The sequence below is a fragment of the Ptychodera flava genome, chromosome 4, assembly GCF_041260155.1.
Source record: "Ptychodera flava strain L36383 chromosome 4, AS_Pfla_20210202, whole genome shotgun sequence".
Lineage (NCBI taxonomy): Eukaryota > Metazoa > Hemichordata > Enteropneusta > Ptychoderidae > Ptychodera > Ptychodera flava.
In genome coordinates, this window is record NC_091931.1 from 4,760,403 (window position 1) to 4,777,973 (window position 17,571).

Genomic DNA, 17,571 nt, shown 5'->3' on the forward strand with positions numbered 1-17,571 from the left:
ATGAGTATTCCTCCTTGCACGAAATGAAGACATTTGTATTTTTGCAAAGAAAGCAGTAAATTTAAATTTCTCAATTGTAAGAATTCATACAACTTTATAGAACCTATTGAAATGGAAAGTATGATTTTACACAATTTGACAAAAATTACTACTTCACAAAATTGAACATTTGTAAAAATAATTATATCTTGCAACTTCTTAAATACATGCATTACTGCTACTCAGATTAATTCCTTTATTGGAATAGTTAGTTTTTTGTGAAGGTAAATAGCAGGTGTGTTATGGTACTGTAACTGCATTTCATTGTTATTAGGAGATTGTTATTAGGAGCAGAAGTCTACATATATTCCTAAATAACAGCAATAAATCAATACTTTCTCAATAATGGTTGATGTACTATCTTGTCACTGATGTGTGAGCTGTTAGAATTGTTTGGATGTTCTGAATGATGATATGAAATTGATTGCAATATTAAAGAAACAATAACTGTTAATGTTTTTTTGTTTGAGAAAAACAGGAAAACAACTTTTTTCTGACTATACTGTGAAGTATAACTCTTGCTCACTCTGACTACAATGTGTTATTTTTTTGTGTTGCCATAATAATTCTAGTCTGAACCACAATACAGTTACAATGCCACATTGAACTCTGTGTTGAGTTAACCACTCTGCATTTCAAAAAGACTCCACTATCAAAATTGTCTGTTCTTTTCCTACTAACTTATGACTTTGCACTAAGTTTTATGTTAGCCATGAAAATGGGTCTTTACCTTATAATAAGAAACATTAGCAAATTTGTAAGCACACAGCATTACTATAAATAAATAAAAACAATTATAAGCAGATACATTATATTCATACTTTTCAAAAATAAAATCGTTGTTCAGTCCCTCAATCTCACTTTTGAATATTCTATACGCATATGTAATGATGTGTCCACATATTTGCACAGATATGCACACATTCACATTTGTGTAATTAAGGCAGTATGCGCCTACAAAGTGAAAGCTTTATAAAGGGACAAAGTCAGCCATTTTTTCAAGAATTTTGTTTGATAAGAGATACTTTTTATATTGTTTGACATGTTGAAAGACAATAAATGGGTGACCATGCGTGTATTCGACCAAGGTTTGAGACACCATACATGAAACCATCTTGAAAATGAATTAATGGTCATGACCATTAATTCATTTTCAAGATGGTTTCATGTATACATGTTTCATGTATTTCATATATACATGAAACCATCTTGAAAATGAATTAATGGTCCATGACCATTAATTCATTTTCAAGATGGTTTCATGTATAGTTTCTAAAACCGGGGTCGAATACATGCATGGTCACCCATTTATTATCTTTCAACATGTCAATATAAAAGTATCTCATATCAAACAAATTTCATGAAAAAATGGCTGACTTTGTCCCTTTAACCTTTTGCTCAACCATTCCCTTATCAAATCAGGAATAAAAATAGGGGTCATGGTGCAAAGTTTTGTCGCTAGATAAACAAATAACCTAACGTTTACTGATATTTCAATTTCGCAATGGCCACTATCCATGTGTTAACTGTATGGGGAAAAATAAACTTTCAAAACTGAGATTGTGGTTTTTTTTTAAAAATGAGCCCCCATAGCAGACCAGAAAAGTGTTGAAAAAATTTGAGAGTTAAATTACCTGTCCCCTGAGGTGCATTCTACCTTAATAATATTTCTAGATCATATTGGGTGAATTTTCATCAGTAATTATACTCTGTAGCCAGTGGGTTCACTACCATTGGTGATTAGTGAAAACTATTGTGTATCAATTGGTTCATGTACAATGATGATCAGCCATGGTGATGAAATTCTCACACGCATCAATGTTCTGGGTGAATTAATCAGAGTTGAGTCTATATCCATAGAGTACATTGTCAATTCTACTCCTGCATTTCTGCATGCAATCTTTCGACTACTGTCACATCCATTAAATGACAATTAAATTGACTTGCCAGAGTACATGTAAGTCCAGAAGTCCAACATCTGGATTTGCTGATTTCTAAATTAATTACAAATAAAATGTAACACAGACTGCGCAAAGAAATCTCTTGTATTTCAAATGTAAGACCATTTTTAAAAAATAAAAGCTACAGATAGGACCAGCAAGGGCAAAGTTCGACTTGTTGGTGCTAATTACCCATAATACACCAAGAAATGTGCATAATGTGATTATTTTCCTTCCAAATTGTAGTAGTACAATTTTTTCACGATACCAAATTGACAATATCAAATCACCAGAATTAACAGATTCTATATGAATACATGCATCTTCCCCTCTTCATATCCTTCAAATGATGTTGAAGTCAGAGTTAAATATAAAAGTGTGCTGGATAAACATAAAAATTACAATACTTCATCTTTGCCAAATGATACTTGAAGAACCAGAAATACATCTTTTTACCTCAGCCTACTATTGTGTACATCAAATGCGTTTATAATAAACATATAGCTCATGTATGTTAGGCATAAAATGGCGGATCGAGCAGACATTATTACCATTGAATTATATGTACTTTTTAACAAAACTCCCAACTTTAGGCAAGTACTGTAGTAGAATTTGGTACTTCAGAACATACTCCCTTAACCCTTTCACCCCCAGTTCCCTGTATTCAGGTCCAACTTTACCATAGAAAACAATGGATTTGGGATAAACCATGGTGGTGAAAGGGTTAAGGAAACATTTTCTTGGAAGTCTACATTTAGAAGTTAGCATTGTCTTTGTTTATCAGCAAAGTGTAATCCTAAAATCTTACAGAATATAAAAAAATTGAACTGATAACGTGAGAACATTGGGATATTTGTTATTATGGCCCATGTAGGACATGCATGCTGTCCTCAACCAGACCATTGTGTGAACCTGATACATCAGAACATCCTTGTTTCTATTCATCCTGTACATGCATGGCGCCCTCAACGTCCTGGGCCTCAACCAGGGCATGGTTATCATATATTCCAGGGAGTTTTAGAATGTCATGTTCCTTTAATGCTGTTAATTAATTCATGCTTCTCTAAGTAATTATGGTGAAATATAAACATTCAGGTAGTACTTAGTACCATGTGTGTTATTGATCAAACAACGTAGCATACTGGGTCATCATAATACATTAATATCTCAAAGCAATATTGCTATAACATTAAATGTCATGTGCTCAACCTTATCCTTTCTTTACAAAAATTACAATAATGTATGTTCATTGCAAAACATTTGGAAACCTATGCTATAATAACAATATAGACATTAGAAATTAATATCACAAACAAAACTGCAGTGTCGAAATTTGAAGACTGTCATATCTAACACTAGCTAATTTGAACTTGGTTTAATTTTTAAGGCTGTTCTCCACACAGGGGAAAACCAGGCCACAGAAAAATTGCTGACATTTTTTTTTATAGTTAACATCAATGTCAATGAAACCAAATATGAAAAATAAAAAAAATGGTCCCAACTCTGGATACCATAGTACTGATTTTTTTAAAGATGATAATAACATGATATTCTTGATCCCCATTGGTCATTAGTTGGCATCCAATTGAACCAATAGCAGAGCAGCTGTGAGATAAATGAGTGATGATTGAATGTTCAAACTCACTGAACCACTCACTGATTTCTTGTTGGCATAGTACACTGCAACCTACAGATGGAAACAAATAAAACGTTAAGATAAGTTCTTTCAACTTGATTTACACACTCAAATGACAGTTACAGCTTATGGGCAAGGAACAAAATTAGTGAGATTTTACACTCTAGTGAAACCCGTTTTTTTATTTTTAGTTGAGTTCTAGCTTTGGTTTGAGGAGTTAAAGTACGTTTCAACTTGTAGTTAGTGTATTGCAATCTTTGACAGACATACATGCGTGTGGTACTGGTTATACAATGTACTACCCCATTGGAGTTTTCAATATATTTCTTGAAGTTTCTCTTTGTTGCGCATTAATTTGAATCCTTTGAAACTTTTACAACTTGCCTCATCATTTGGATTCTTCTCTGCATCTTGCCAGAACATTTTCATACAAGGCATGTCTGGATCATTGTCCGGAACAACCTTAAATGAACCACCCCATAGATTTGCACAGAAATTGGTAGCATTATCGAAGTATTCTGCAAATGATCTACATGGCTTGTCATCAGGACAGCTAGCAGTTCCTAAAAATATGATAATATGTTTTTAAGGTAATTACCATTACTTAAAGAGGCACTCCCATTTGGTAACATTTTTAAAACACAATTTTGTATTGCCAACGGTCGATATTTGACGTGGCAACTGCGCGCGGATCGCGAGATATCGATAAAACATGTCATTTCCCGAGCGTATTTTTCACATCCCGAAGTTTTACGATCGTTTCTGATTATGACGCGAAATCCACCGAAGGTTTGTTGTTGTGCTGATTGACGATATTCAGGGAGTCCATCATAAGTTCGAACGGCGCAATTTTACCTCCCTCTGCGAAGACTTTATATACAGCAGTATGTCTTTACCACAGGTCAGTTTTTGAAAACTTCTTCTTAGCTTTGTCGTTGTCATTATTCTAAATCAGTTGTATTATATTTTTAAGCAATACCACATAAACATACGTTTTTACGTGTTAATATTAGCCGCCGTCGTTGTCGTCTGCCACACAGTACGTGTGGTTCGCCGCGCGCGTGGTATGCGTCTATGCATACAACGCGGTGGCTGCTATGTATCAACCGCATGTAACTGGGCTAGTCACCTATGCGAATTCTGGTGGAATCTGCAAAAATTGTTTTTTCGCTTTTTCACCAAGTCAGTAAGACTCAGCTTTCTCTCACAGGACATGATCGATCACCAGGCAAGTGGTACTGTGGCGTACAGCAGCGTCAGTGTAGACTCGTACTCCATAGCTTAGTTGACAGTGGCCCCAGTGCCGAACGTTCGATGTTCAGAAGCTGAATTTAGGTGGGCCACCGGAATTCAAACTTTTACTTTTTTGAAGACATGTTTTTATCGATATCTCGCGATCCGCGCGCAGTCGCCACGTCAAATATCGACCGTTGGCACTAAAAAAATGTGTTTTAAAAATGTTACCAAATGGGAGTGCCATTTTAAGACTATAAATCAAACTAAAGCACTTACAGGATCATGTATGTGAGCAGTTTTTGGTAATTTGTAAATGTTAATGAAAATCTCAACATTTGAAGCTTTTATAGCTCCATTGCTTTATACTTAGGAAAATGAACTGCAACCAAAATAATGTAAAAAGTACCATAATTTGAGAAGTTAAATACAGTGTGTATGGTGCAAATTAAAGATAAAATTTCAGGATTTTTACACCATGTATGATGTATACTTTGACTTTGGGTTGCATCAGTATACACTCATCCAGTGTGCAGTAATTCTGTGTGTGACTGGTGTGTCAGAAGATCCTGTAATACTAGTAGTCATCATATGCACTAATATTCAACAATGGTTTTACAAAAGAATGTCACTTCATTTGGATTTACCTTATATAACAAGAATTTCTAGGTCATGTTTAGAAAAAGAATGAGTTAAGTAAACGGCAACATTCTTGCATTACATATGACAAATTATAGATTTAATCAAAGAATGCACTGAAAATGAAACTGTGTGAAAGAGAATTAAAATACAACAAAACAGAAAGTACGTGTTATCCAGTAAATTTGTAAGCATACCTGATGACCAATCCCATCCCTTGGCCCAATTGTCTGAACATGTCATATCATCTTTACAGGCATCCCACCATGCATTGCACTCACTGGCACATAGCGGCACATCCACAAATCGTTCATTTCTTATGGAAATTTTATGCTGTTGATGAAGAATGTCAAAGTGAGTTTCAAAAGGATATAATAAATAAATGCATATATACACTTAGTGCATCCAAGAATAATAACTCTGGTAACTTCATCCAGACTTAGCTTGAAATTTGCAAAGAAGTCATCAAAAAATGGGACTTTGATTGTCAATACATTATCACATCAATTTTGACTCAGTTACAAACACAAATTGACTTATTAAGCACACTTCGGAAAAATCTTTTAAATTTTGAAGTTAACTTTTTATAAGTCGATACAAACCTCAACAAGCCATGGTCCAACATTTGGTGAACACTCATAGAAACAGGAATCCTGTACAAGAAATTTGTGACACTCTTCAGACAAGGCATTCTGTCCACAATGATACCAGTTGATGTCATGCCACACTCCATCATCGTGTATCTCTTCACTTACATTGGAAAAACAACAGCTTCTGTTTGACCACTGTGCACACTGAGATATAACAGAGTGATAATGACTTAGATACAAGGATCATAGAAAACAATATTTATTTTCCCCTTGTGTTCCGTATTGTATGATGGAATACAAATAGCCTAGTAGCTTGCATTGTCTACTGTAGTACAGTTTGCAATAGTTTTGGAGGCAAAGGCTTGAATGACTTACAGTGCAAACAATTTTCTTTTATATGAAATGTTACTGAAGCTGGTAGGAAGAAAAACTTACCCAGTCAACACTTCAAAAATAATACTTACATCATATTTGTATTTATAGCATCTGATTCCATTTTCTGGTTGTACATGAGGTATGAGGAAAAAAGTCTTTCAGTTTTTCAAGGAATTTAACGTTCCGATTTCGTGTACAGTATGTAGCAGTCGCTGGGTTCAAAAATGAAATTTACCGGAAAATCACTCTTTAAATGCCCACCCTACCACCCCCAAAGAATTCTCCAGCACCCATCATACATGTGTATAAAATTAATGCTAGTACTAATTTCTAAGATAACACTGACAGAAGATTGCAAATTGCATACTCCATGGACACTGACCTGGTCATGAAGATTTGGTTCTGCACCGGGTTTATCTTTATGATAGATACCATCCATACATAAATCAAGCATTTCTTCTGCAGTTAAATCAGTAACAACACTCTCCCATTCTTCAGCATAGCATGTCATCAACAATGCTGCAGCCATTATAATTACAGTGAAACATTTCATGATGGGGCTATTTCTGTGAAAACAAATAAAGAAATTATTATTCAGAAAAAATTAAGCTGGACAATTTGTTCACCTGTTGTGCCTTATAAAGATTGTGCAAAAATTATTCTTTATTGAACAAACAGAACATCTTATGAATATATTCCAACATTGGTCTAAGCAGAGATTTGTAATCTTTTTTTAATCTTTCATTGAATAAGAATATTGACATTTCTAAAAAGAAAATAAAAAGTTTTGTATTTCATAAAAAATGAATAATTGTGAATGATATCATGGAATCAGTGACCAATAACAAAATGCAAGACAGAAGTTTAAAAACTATCAACAGCATTTGTATTGGATCCAGTGAAACATGAAACCAGCTGTCTGCCTGAAACATCATGAATACATGACTCGGGTACATGGCATGCACATATACATATATATGACACGACCAATCAGTTTAGGTGTCATATTATCACCATCTGTTACAGTATCTTCATCCATACATTTGACATATTTACAAATTTTGATCACGAAAGATTCATCTGAAACAATGATTCATGTAATTTTCTTGGCAAAGATGGACTGTGGGAAATACACTTTTTGTTACATGGAACACCAAACCCATGACTGGGGCTTCTAATAAAAACTCAAATTTCTACTGCTTGAATCATTACATTTGAATAGGTTTGATCAGATTTATTGTGAAATAAATGCACAGGTTTTCTTTATTGCTACTGAGTTCAAAATTCTGTTTCTCACATACAATTAAGCCAATAATGGGCTGGCTCCACCATGGATTTCAGTTAAATGACTGAACAATTCAAGCTGACATGTTAATCTCATTGAAGCTGTAAATTTAAACTGGTGAAACTTTCAAAGACAATGCATTAGTCAAATGAAGACCAGTCATTTCCCTATTCTTACATTTATATGGAGTAGCCACAGCAACCAAAAAACATTTGTTTGACACAAACTGTTGAAACTTCATATCAAGACAACAAAGACCTATGCTGTACTTATTTCAGAGAGCTTTTCTAAATTTGTGACTATGTTTTTGTAGTTCTATGAGCATCCCTAATTGGTAATCAGTCGCAATCTAACTTTGATCATGGAGGTAAATACAATAGCCATCTCCACTCCCTTTATAACTTTAAATTTATAATCACTGTTATTCCAACACAGAGTTTTATAAAGATGTGAATGGCTTGGTCTGTGTAAATACAACCAAGACAACATTTTGGAATGATTAAAGGGATATAGTCATCGGAACTGCACTCAAAGGTCCTATGGGACCCATACGACCCATGGCAACAATGTATCCAAGGCACAATGGTGATTGATAAAAGTTAAAACATGTCTGTCATAATCTATCATCGTATAATTTAAATGTTGCAGCTATGATGATGAGGTGCATCTTGATATCGTTCACGAAATACATTGTTTGTAAACAAGAAACTCGCACAGGCGCAGTTCCGACGACTATATCCCTTTAAGAGAAAAGTCAAGAAAAAAGGTCATTTTAACTTTTACGATATGGCCACTAAGTTAGCAATAATTTATCAATCTGCTACAATTAGAAACAATTTACAGTGTTTCTGATCACCATGCTATAAAAGTTGATTTTTTAATGTCTGGAAATACACGGTCTGCAAAAACAATTGTATAGATGGTAAAACTGAACTGAACAAGTCCTTAAATCTGACAATTAGGAGACTGTATGGTGTATGTCCATGAAATTCTATGAATATATAATGTGCATGTAGCAAACAGCTATCCTCAAAAAAATGCCCAGACTTCATGTAGAGGGCAGTGTAAAGGCTTAATGAAACACTTATCTCTCAACATGTATTGTGAGTTCACAGTTTATTTTACACAAAGGTAATTGAGTTTTTCTTGATATTGAAAATAACACAAAACTTTGACTGTCCCTTTATACTGAATTGTTGTTTAAACAAAAGCTTGCATGCGACATGATCTCCACAAAACCAGACAACCCGTATTACCTTACACCTAACATGAATGTGACAATGACACTTCTTAAAATAGAAAACTTGACAATATCACAAATCACAAATAATTTTCAATTATTAATCACAGGATCTGACACTGTTGAGAGATTTTGCTTTGTTACAACTGTCCCAAAGGCTCTGGCTTGATCGATTGTCGACAAAATATTAAAAATTGATATATATATAAAATTGAGGCAGAAAATTAGACTTTTCATGTATTATTTCCACGTCAATGTTGTTCATTTAGTTTTTGGGTCATCATCATGCAATATCATGTAATTTAGTCAAAATATGTCAATTATAGTCAACCTATGTATTGCGGTCACACAGGGGACCTAGAAAAAGTGACCACTACATGGAGGTGGCCTTAACTAGGTGTGGAATATTTACATCCAATACTTTCAGTGCAGTTGGTATGATATAGAACTAGCAAATTTAGGAAAAGATAACAGCAATCATATAATTCAATAGTATAAATTTCTTGAAAATTGCATTTCAGAATTATTTGTAATGAAGACATACAATCCTTCAAACTCATTCCTTACTTTCAGTCGAAAGATGTTTTGACAGAGGTTATTCAGAGTCAGATATGCTGACCATTATACACAGGTTTTGTTCCAAATTGGAGCAATTATTGGCCTCCGACAACACAAGAGAGACTGTTCTGTCGGCGGCCTTTAAATGTTTGACATGTGATGGATTGCCACAAAGTGTCTACAGTCTTTCCATTTTACAAAATCAAAATGAAATGTTTTATAATTTCATGCACATGCATGCACAAAGAGTCAATATGCATGTACAGCTGTATGTGGCTCCATATAGAAAAGTCGTCAAAGTCAAAACCAGCCAGTAAAAGGCTAGAATCCTGTCTGAAAACACCACAGCTATGGACCCATGTCAGCTAATAATGTATGACAATAGCATAAAATGTACAGTGTTCTCACATCGACTACTGATTAATGATAAACATCATGATATCATAACATTGTGACAGTGGGTGAAAAATTCGAGCTGATGATATACAAACCTTAGAATTCCTGAGATAATGTGATTTATGAGCCAAGAACAATGAAAGTTGCTCCAATGCTGCATCAATACACTGAGTGAATAATCAGTTTGTAATAATCAACTGTATTCTACCACCAATGTAAATGAACTCCATGCTCACTGAATGTACAAGAAAGCTATGACTTCAAATTGTAAATCTGATGATGACATATTTGAATATAGATTACTCTGTGATTGCTTTGATTCACTTCCACCTGATACTCATTCTGCATCTATGTGTTGCCATAGCAACTCCCTTGATGACTGCATTGAATTACAATGAATTACAATGAAAAGTTTTCACAGTCTTTTGATAGCAATGTCATTTTCACTTGATTTTCATCTATTGTGTGATGACTAATGAGGTAATACCAATGAATTTCCAATATCATCAAAATTTATTCATCGACTTGATACATCAATGAAATCTTTACAATCAGTAAAATGCTTTTACATGCAGGGAATAACAATGCAAATACTTCAGGCTACTAGCTCATAATTTCAAATCTCTGCTGGTAATTACTAATTTTTTATTTTTTTTACAAGTTTTTAAACATCGTTGAATAGCTAGAATCTACCGTTAACAGTCTGCATCTACAAGAGTTTGCTCTAAAGAATACAAAAGAATATACACTACATGTCTGCTAGATGAATGAAGAGAATATGAAGCTTATGAGTTGGAAATGTCATCAAAAAATTTCAAAGAAAGCTTTGCATGAGTCTCTAGATTATTTGAAAAAAATGCTTAGCAAAAATATGAATATCTTACATTTGGTCAACCAGAGGTCAGACAATAAATCACACATTGGCTACTTTTTTATTTTTATATTTTTCTATTTCAGGAAGCAACTGCAACATTATAAACATATTGTCACAAGCAAATGATGATGGCTAGCATTTTAAAGTAATTATTATGACATACACGTATTTACAACTACTTTGGATTTCAAAAAAGTCTTGCAACAACGGACAGTGTCTGCTATAGATACATGTATCTAGGATGGCTCAGATAATTTAGAACAAAAAGGTTTCATTGAAATCTACTTTCACAAATAATTAAAGTGTCAAAACAGATCTTTAGCAAATACTGAAGTCAAAGAGAGAGTGTCTGAATAGACTCTTTTTATGATTAATTTCCTCACTTGCATGTTCTCATCTTACATTGGAATCAAATTAGGCATACTTCTACCAAGTTTCAAATTCTGAGGGTCAGTGATTTATATGAGTTTGTGATTTTTGACCATTTTTCACATTAACTTTGTTCTTTTGACTGTCAGTCATTTATGCATCTTTGATTTGAACAAATAAAGATCTAAATGCCACTGAGAACATCTCCACAAACTTCTAAACTTATAGAAATGGAACTTTTTGAAGTTGAATTTTTGACAGTTTTTAGCTCCCATAGCCATATGTATATATGGCAATGGAAGCTATTCTTATAGGCTAGGGAAATGTCTGTATGTATGTATGTCTGTATGTCTGTATGTCTGTATGTCTGTATGTCTGTCCGTCAACATCAAAAACTCCAAAACTGCTGCACATTTCATCTTGATATTTGGTGTGTACATGGATGATGGGCTGTAGATGAGATTTTGTTCAAATGAAGTTGTCATTGCCAAAAATATGCAAATTAAGTGAAAAATGTAAAAACAGTCAAATTGAAAATCTCAATAACCACTGAGCAGATTACATGAAAAAGTAGCATGTAAGTACTTTTGGCTGACCTGAATAATTGTGCTTTTTTTGATTTTTTGGATATTGTTGAAATATACAAATTAGTGCCAAAAAAGGCGTTTTTGGTGAAAAATCTTCTTCTTCATGAACCGCTGGTCAGACAGCTTTGATATTTGGTATACAGGTCCCTAGGGATAACCCAAATTGGATTTGTTCAAATTGTGATGAAATATGCAAATCTGTATTTTTAAGGAATTTTTTTGTCATTTTTGGTCAAAAATTTATTTCATCAAAACCGCTCGTCTGACAGCTTTGATATTTGGTATACAGGTCCCTAGGGATAACCCAATTTGGATTTGTTCAAATTGTGATGAAATATGCAAATCTGTATTTTTAAGGAATTTTTTTGTCATTTTTGGTCAAAAATTTATTTCATCAAAACCGCTCGTCTGACAGTTTTGATATTTGGTATACAGGTTCCTACAGATAAACTAAATATGATATATAGAATATATGATGAAATCTGCAATTTTGTATTTTTGGTTTAATTTTAGACATTTTGGTCAAAAAATGTGTTTCTCAAAAACTACTTGTCTGATGCCTTTGATATTTGGTATACAGGTTCCTGAAATTTGATGAAATCTTCAATTTTTGTATTTGTGGGTCAATTTTTGCCATTTTTGGTCAAAATATTTGTTTCTCAAAAGTTACTCATGTGATAGCTTTGATAGTTTGTATACACTTTTATACATAATTATGATGAAATCATCAATTTGTATTTTTGCAGCTAATGTTACCATTTTAGGTCAGGCCATCCTGAAATGAGCTATCAAAGATCTCAACCATCTTCATCAATACATATGTCACAAAAAGTTGCTCTCTACATAACACAGCAGAGCTCTGTCGACTATTGGGTCGCTTGTTTTTTTCAAAACCGCTGGTCAGACAGCTTTAATATTTGGTTAACAGGTCCCTAGGATGACCTTAGTGAGATGATTTCATACAGTCAGGAAATACTTAATTTTGTATCCATGTCTATAGTAGCTTCAGGGACATTGGCCCTATGTTTAAGATAATGTTGTGATTCAGTAAGCATTTGAAATGGTAAACTGTATTTGGTGTTGAAATGCGGTAAAAAATAATGAGAACACATAGCTGAGGTGATTTCAGCAGGTTTGGTTTCCAACAAATATATTCAAAGTTTTTTCAATGTTAAAGAGTGATGGAGGGGAGGGGGGGGGGGGTCCTGGCAGATTTTGAAAAAAATCCAAACAAATGTCAAAAAAAAAATCAGCCACAGAAGGTTTGTCAAAAAGAAAAGGTGGGATAGTAGGAAAAAAGAATGTACAGTGTATCGGATAAAAAAGATGTTCCTCATCAATCTTCCAGACAACCCCCTTTTATCAAATGGTACACCCCTGATGTATTTTTGTGTGCCATTAAACATGCAGTGTATTTTAGTTTAAGATGTCAATCAAGTTAGGTAAGGATTTGAAAGGAATAGTCAAGTTCACCACAGTTTAACTTTATCTCTTGTGTCATCATCCTTGTGTAATTGGTTAAGTTTGTAAGTTGCTCCAGATGTGGATATACCAGCTGTTCTGGAAGAAAACAATGTTTACTTTTCCCTATAGGGTTTCTGAGTTAATGATTGCATGTTGAAATCTCTCCATGTATATGGTGCATGGGCAAAATGTAAATATTGGTTGCATGTTATGTATTTCAGTCTATGTCAAATATTGTAAATGAAAAATCAAGAACAGTTTGCTGTGTGCTTGTAAAAGATAACATGTATGTCAATTAAATTATATAAAATAATTAAATATTAATTTAAATTATGTCAATTAAATATTAAAACTGCCTTGCAGTTTGATTGTCTTAAAAATTATCACAGAAGTAGAAAATGAAAAGAAACTAATCAAATTGCTGTAACATATTCACCCTCAGTGTCTGTAGGCCTATACTTAACTATTTTATCATTACATTCAGTTTTTTGTTATATCTTTATCACTCTCCATGGGCCAAGGCACACTTGGGGTCAATGTCATCACTCTCATGTGTTTCAAATTGGGAACAACGACATAGACCTATTTGCCCATAGATCTCAACATATACACTCCAGTGATACTTCTTAATGACCACATTTCCCTGCCCCATCAAGACTAATACTCCTATTACAAGTGGGGACTGTCATTGTCAATGACTTGTTTAGTTAATGGTTGTATCACAGTATACGATATTTCTAATTCTGTATTTTTTCCATTTTATATTCTGAATAAATACATTAAACATATTTCACTGTCTCCAGTACATTACATTTAAGTATTTTCACTTCATGCACTTTATCCCTTTCACACATGTTCAAATATCTGACCAGAGAACAAACACTAAATAGTCCAGGATGGGAGCTACAGTGTCATTGAGCTATTTTTTAAGATTTATTCTGCTCATTTGCATAATAGCCATCTTATCAAGTTGGTAGGCAAACAATTAAATTTGCACCAAAGTAGAAATAAATCAACAAAATTTCAAAGCCCACTGGCCAGTAGTTGTCGATTTGTAAGTTTTGACCATTTTTTTCCACATTTAAATTGATCATTTGCATACCAGTCACTTTACCAAATTTGGTTGGAACAAAATTGTATCTCACTGTTGTTAAGAATATTAAGCAAATGTTAAAAGTCACACACTCCAAAGAAAGTGCATTAGTTTACCAGTTTTAGGATAATTCTTCCTTATTTGCATTTTAGTCATGTGATCAACTTGGTTTACATGCACACATACACACATACACAAACAGACAACGTGCAATGGACAGCTACTATGTCCATAGCTTATTATACCATATTTTTACATGGTAAATGGAAGGTAAAAATCCTGGAGAATATTACACTCTCTGACAATTGATGATCTGGTGTTGTCTACAGGTTACTGTGTCACTGTCTCCTAAGTTACTTACACTGTGTCTAACTCACTAGACAAATACTTCAAAAGTCTCTAAAGATTATACTTTCCATAAAATTACCTAAACTGCTTCCAAAAATTGAACTAAAAATAATATGAGTTGACTCGATTCCAGTACTGTAAACAGAACCACTGGGACAAATATTACATTTTTTTCAATCTGCATTATAAGTGACAGCTATTGCACGCGCATGTGTGTGTGTTTTTCTAGAATAAAGTGATTTGGGAACAGAGTTTAATCATAGAATGGTCGGATCAGTATAGTCTGAAGAGGCTCAGCCATGATATAACGACATGTATATAGGTCGAATCAAGTCATGTGAACACTTCTTTTTTTTCTGGCTTGTCGTGTATGTGGGAAGAATGCTGTCATTGCACTGAGTAGGCAGCTCACCTCCTTTTGAAGAATGCTCACTCTCAAACACTGATACGCAAGGCAACTACAATTTACATGCATGTATGCTTTAAACTTTTCATCAAACAGGCCTGGTAGATTGAATACGGTTTGTAAATAATTAACTACCTTGGTTGTTCTGAAGGCAACTTCATTAAGGGACGATTCAGAATTTACTTCCAGGGGGAGGGTGGAGGATTTTCTATTTTCTCGGTGATTTTTTTCCATGGCCCCCCCTAGTAAATTATAGAAAAAATCTATGGCCCCCCCTCATCTTTCCTGTTTTTTTTCCATGGCCCCCCTAATATATACATGCATGCTTATACACTATAGACATATCCAGTCTAACAAGTTGCAGGAACTGTAGTGGACATTTAATCGATGATATAACAAATCATTTCAGGGTTATGTGACCATAAAAAGAATGATTTGCAGGGACTGCAAGTGGCACACTTTTGGAAAGGGTAGCAATAAACATATCTGGTTGTAAATTTCTGAAGAAAAGTTAATTACTAAATATTAATACTTTTTTGTTATGTCTCACTGATACATATGATGCACACAAAGACAAGCAAAGATGTCAGTTAAAAATGGTGAACAGAAAATCAGAGGAGCAGATAATTGGCAAAGTGATATATCTTGAAGTTTAATGGTACATCATTTGCAGATATCCAGATATTTCTGGAAAGTGAGATGTACATGTACATGCACACGTTCGGCATACATTTTCATTTGATGATACTGAATATTTGCAGACTCACGGTATAAGTTTTAAACATTAGGAATTAAAATTGGTGAAAGCAAACTTGTTTTTAATTTTCTCTTTTTTTCTAATTTGGTTGTCATAAAACCAAGTAGCTGCCACTGAAAGCAACAATGCTGAGGAATATTTTAGAACATTTCTTGGACAAAACACCTTATCCAAAACATGAATTCACATGTTATTCTGCTCATTCCATTCACAATCCAATGTTCATATTAAAATGCAAATAACCCTGTGTAAGTCAAAATTCACATTTTGTCAGCAGTATTTTTCAAAATTGACAGAGCATTCATATTTCAAATTTTTTTAACAAACTTTAATTTTAAAATAGTCATGATGCGCATGTTTTCAGATGACACGAAACAATACATGTTAATTTGTTTTTTTTGCCTTTTCAGCCAGCCGTGAAATCTTTGATTATACATATATCAGAATGAATGGGACACAAAAGTATTAGCATCAATACACAATGTGTAAGCCTATCCACTTTTCTCCTAGCCTCATACACACTGAGATCACTTCTTGGACTACAGCAAATTTCATGTGTACACAATATTTCAACAATCCGACACCATAGCATTGACACAGTGCCACATGATCTTCTAGATGCACATACAGGATTATTGGAAAATCAACCCTTTTGTAAATTTTTCACCATATATTTTTGACAGTAATACATAATATTTTTATTTTCAACATTAAAAAACTACTCGCTCAAAAGCACCTTGAAGATGAGACGGCCATAAATTTATTTTCAAAAAGTTATAGTAGATGTAAGCACTGTAAAAAGTTATGTAGAACATTTAAAAAATTTAGAAAGGGTAAAATTGATGAGAATGAAACATAGAAAAAAGGAGCAGAAAAGGAGAGTAGCAGTAGCAGTAGTTTACTCAAAGGATGAAGTGGGTGTATATTTGGGGTAAAAACCTCAATTTTTGTATTAATGATAAAAATTAATTTAAGTCAGAAACTAGACAGTATTTTCTGAAATGTAATATTACACTTGAAAGGAGAGTATTCATGTAGAAAAAAACAACAATTTTATTTGGCATTATCCATCCTCATTTTAAAATTGTAGTGGTTTAAAGACTGACACTCTAATAATTGATTAAAATCATGATCAGCAAAATTAAAATGCCTCTTATTCAAAATGCCTCTTATTAAAAATGTAAGAGCTTTATTGCCAAACAAAACCAATTGATAGTTGTTGTTTTATATAGCATTAAAAACATAATGTGAAATTTCAGAAAATTTGACCCAGCCGGAGTGGAGTTAAATTCTTTGGAAATTTTGAAATTGGGAGGCAAAAGAAGCCAAGAAATCGGGTGATTTGCATACATTTGCATAAATTAACACTTCTTTATCATGCAACTTTCAACTGCTTTACAAGCTACAAGGTAAACCCAACCTTAGAAAGACATTTGCTGTAATTTTTAGCATTTGTTCAATGTTCATCTCTGTGTATCAGCATTTGTTTGTTATTCTTCTATCACTACATAGAACACCCAATGCTGTATTCAACAACATACCAGTGTGAACATAAATGACCATTGTTATTGTTGATAAATGAATTCTAGTGTGGACTTGATCTGAGATCTCTTTTCAACAAAAACAACCCTGACTGTTCACTTTGGTTTGTATTGACATGCTAAATACTGGACATTTCATAACGCTTCAGGGAGGAGAACAAGATACTGCAGTAGATGCATAAAACAAACCACTGTGAATAT

The 17,571-nt window shown here is 33.7% G+C and overlaps 1 protein-coding gene across 1 annotated transcript in view; it reads right to left on the minus strand.

The window, feature by feature from the left end:
• Positions 1-2,486: 2,486 nt before the first annotated feature.
• LOC139130735 (folate receptor alpha-like) overlaps positions 2,487-17,571 on the minus strand; it is a 30,945-nt gene continuing 15,860 nt past the window's right edge. The window contains exons 2-6 of the mRNA XM_070696518.1: positions 6,835-7,018; positions 6,090-6,281; positions 5,685-5,820; positions 4,000-4,178; positions 2,487-3,666 (exon numbers count right to left, since the gene is read on the minus strand). Coding sequence (XP_070552619.1) covers positions 3,550-3,666; positions 4,000-4,178; positions 5,685-5,820; positions 6,090-6,281; positions 6,835-7,005 — 795 coding nt within the window. The 5' untranslated portion in view covers positions 7,006-7,018 and the 3' untranslated portion in view covers positions 2,487-3,549. The remainder of the gene's footprint in view (positions 3,667-3,999; positions 4,179-5,684; positions 5,821-6,089; positions 6,282-6,834; positions 7,019-17,571) is intronic.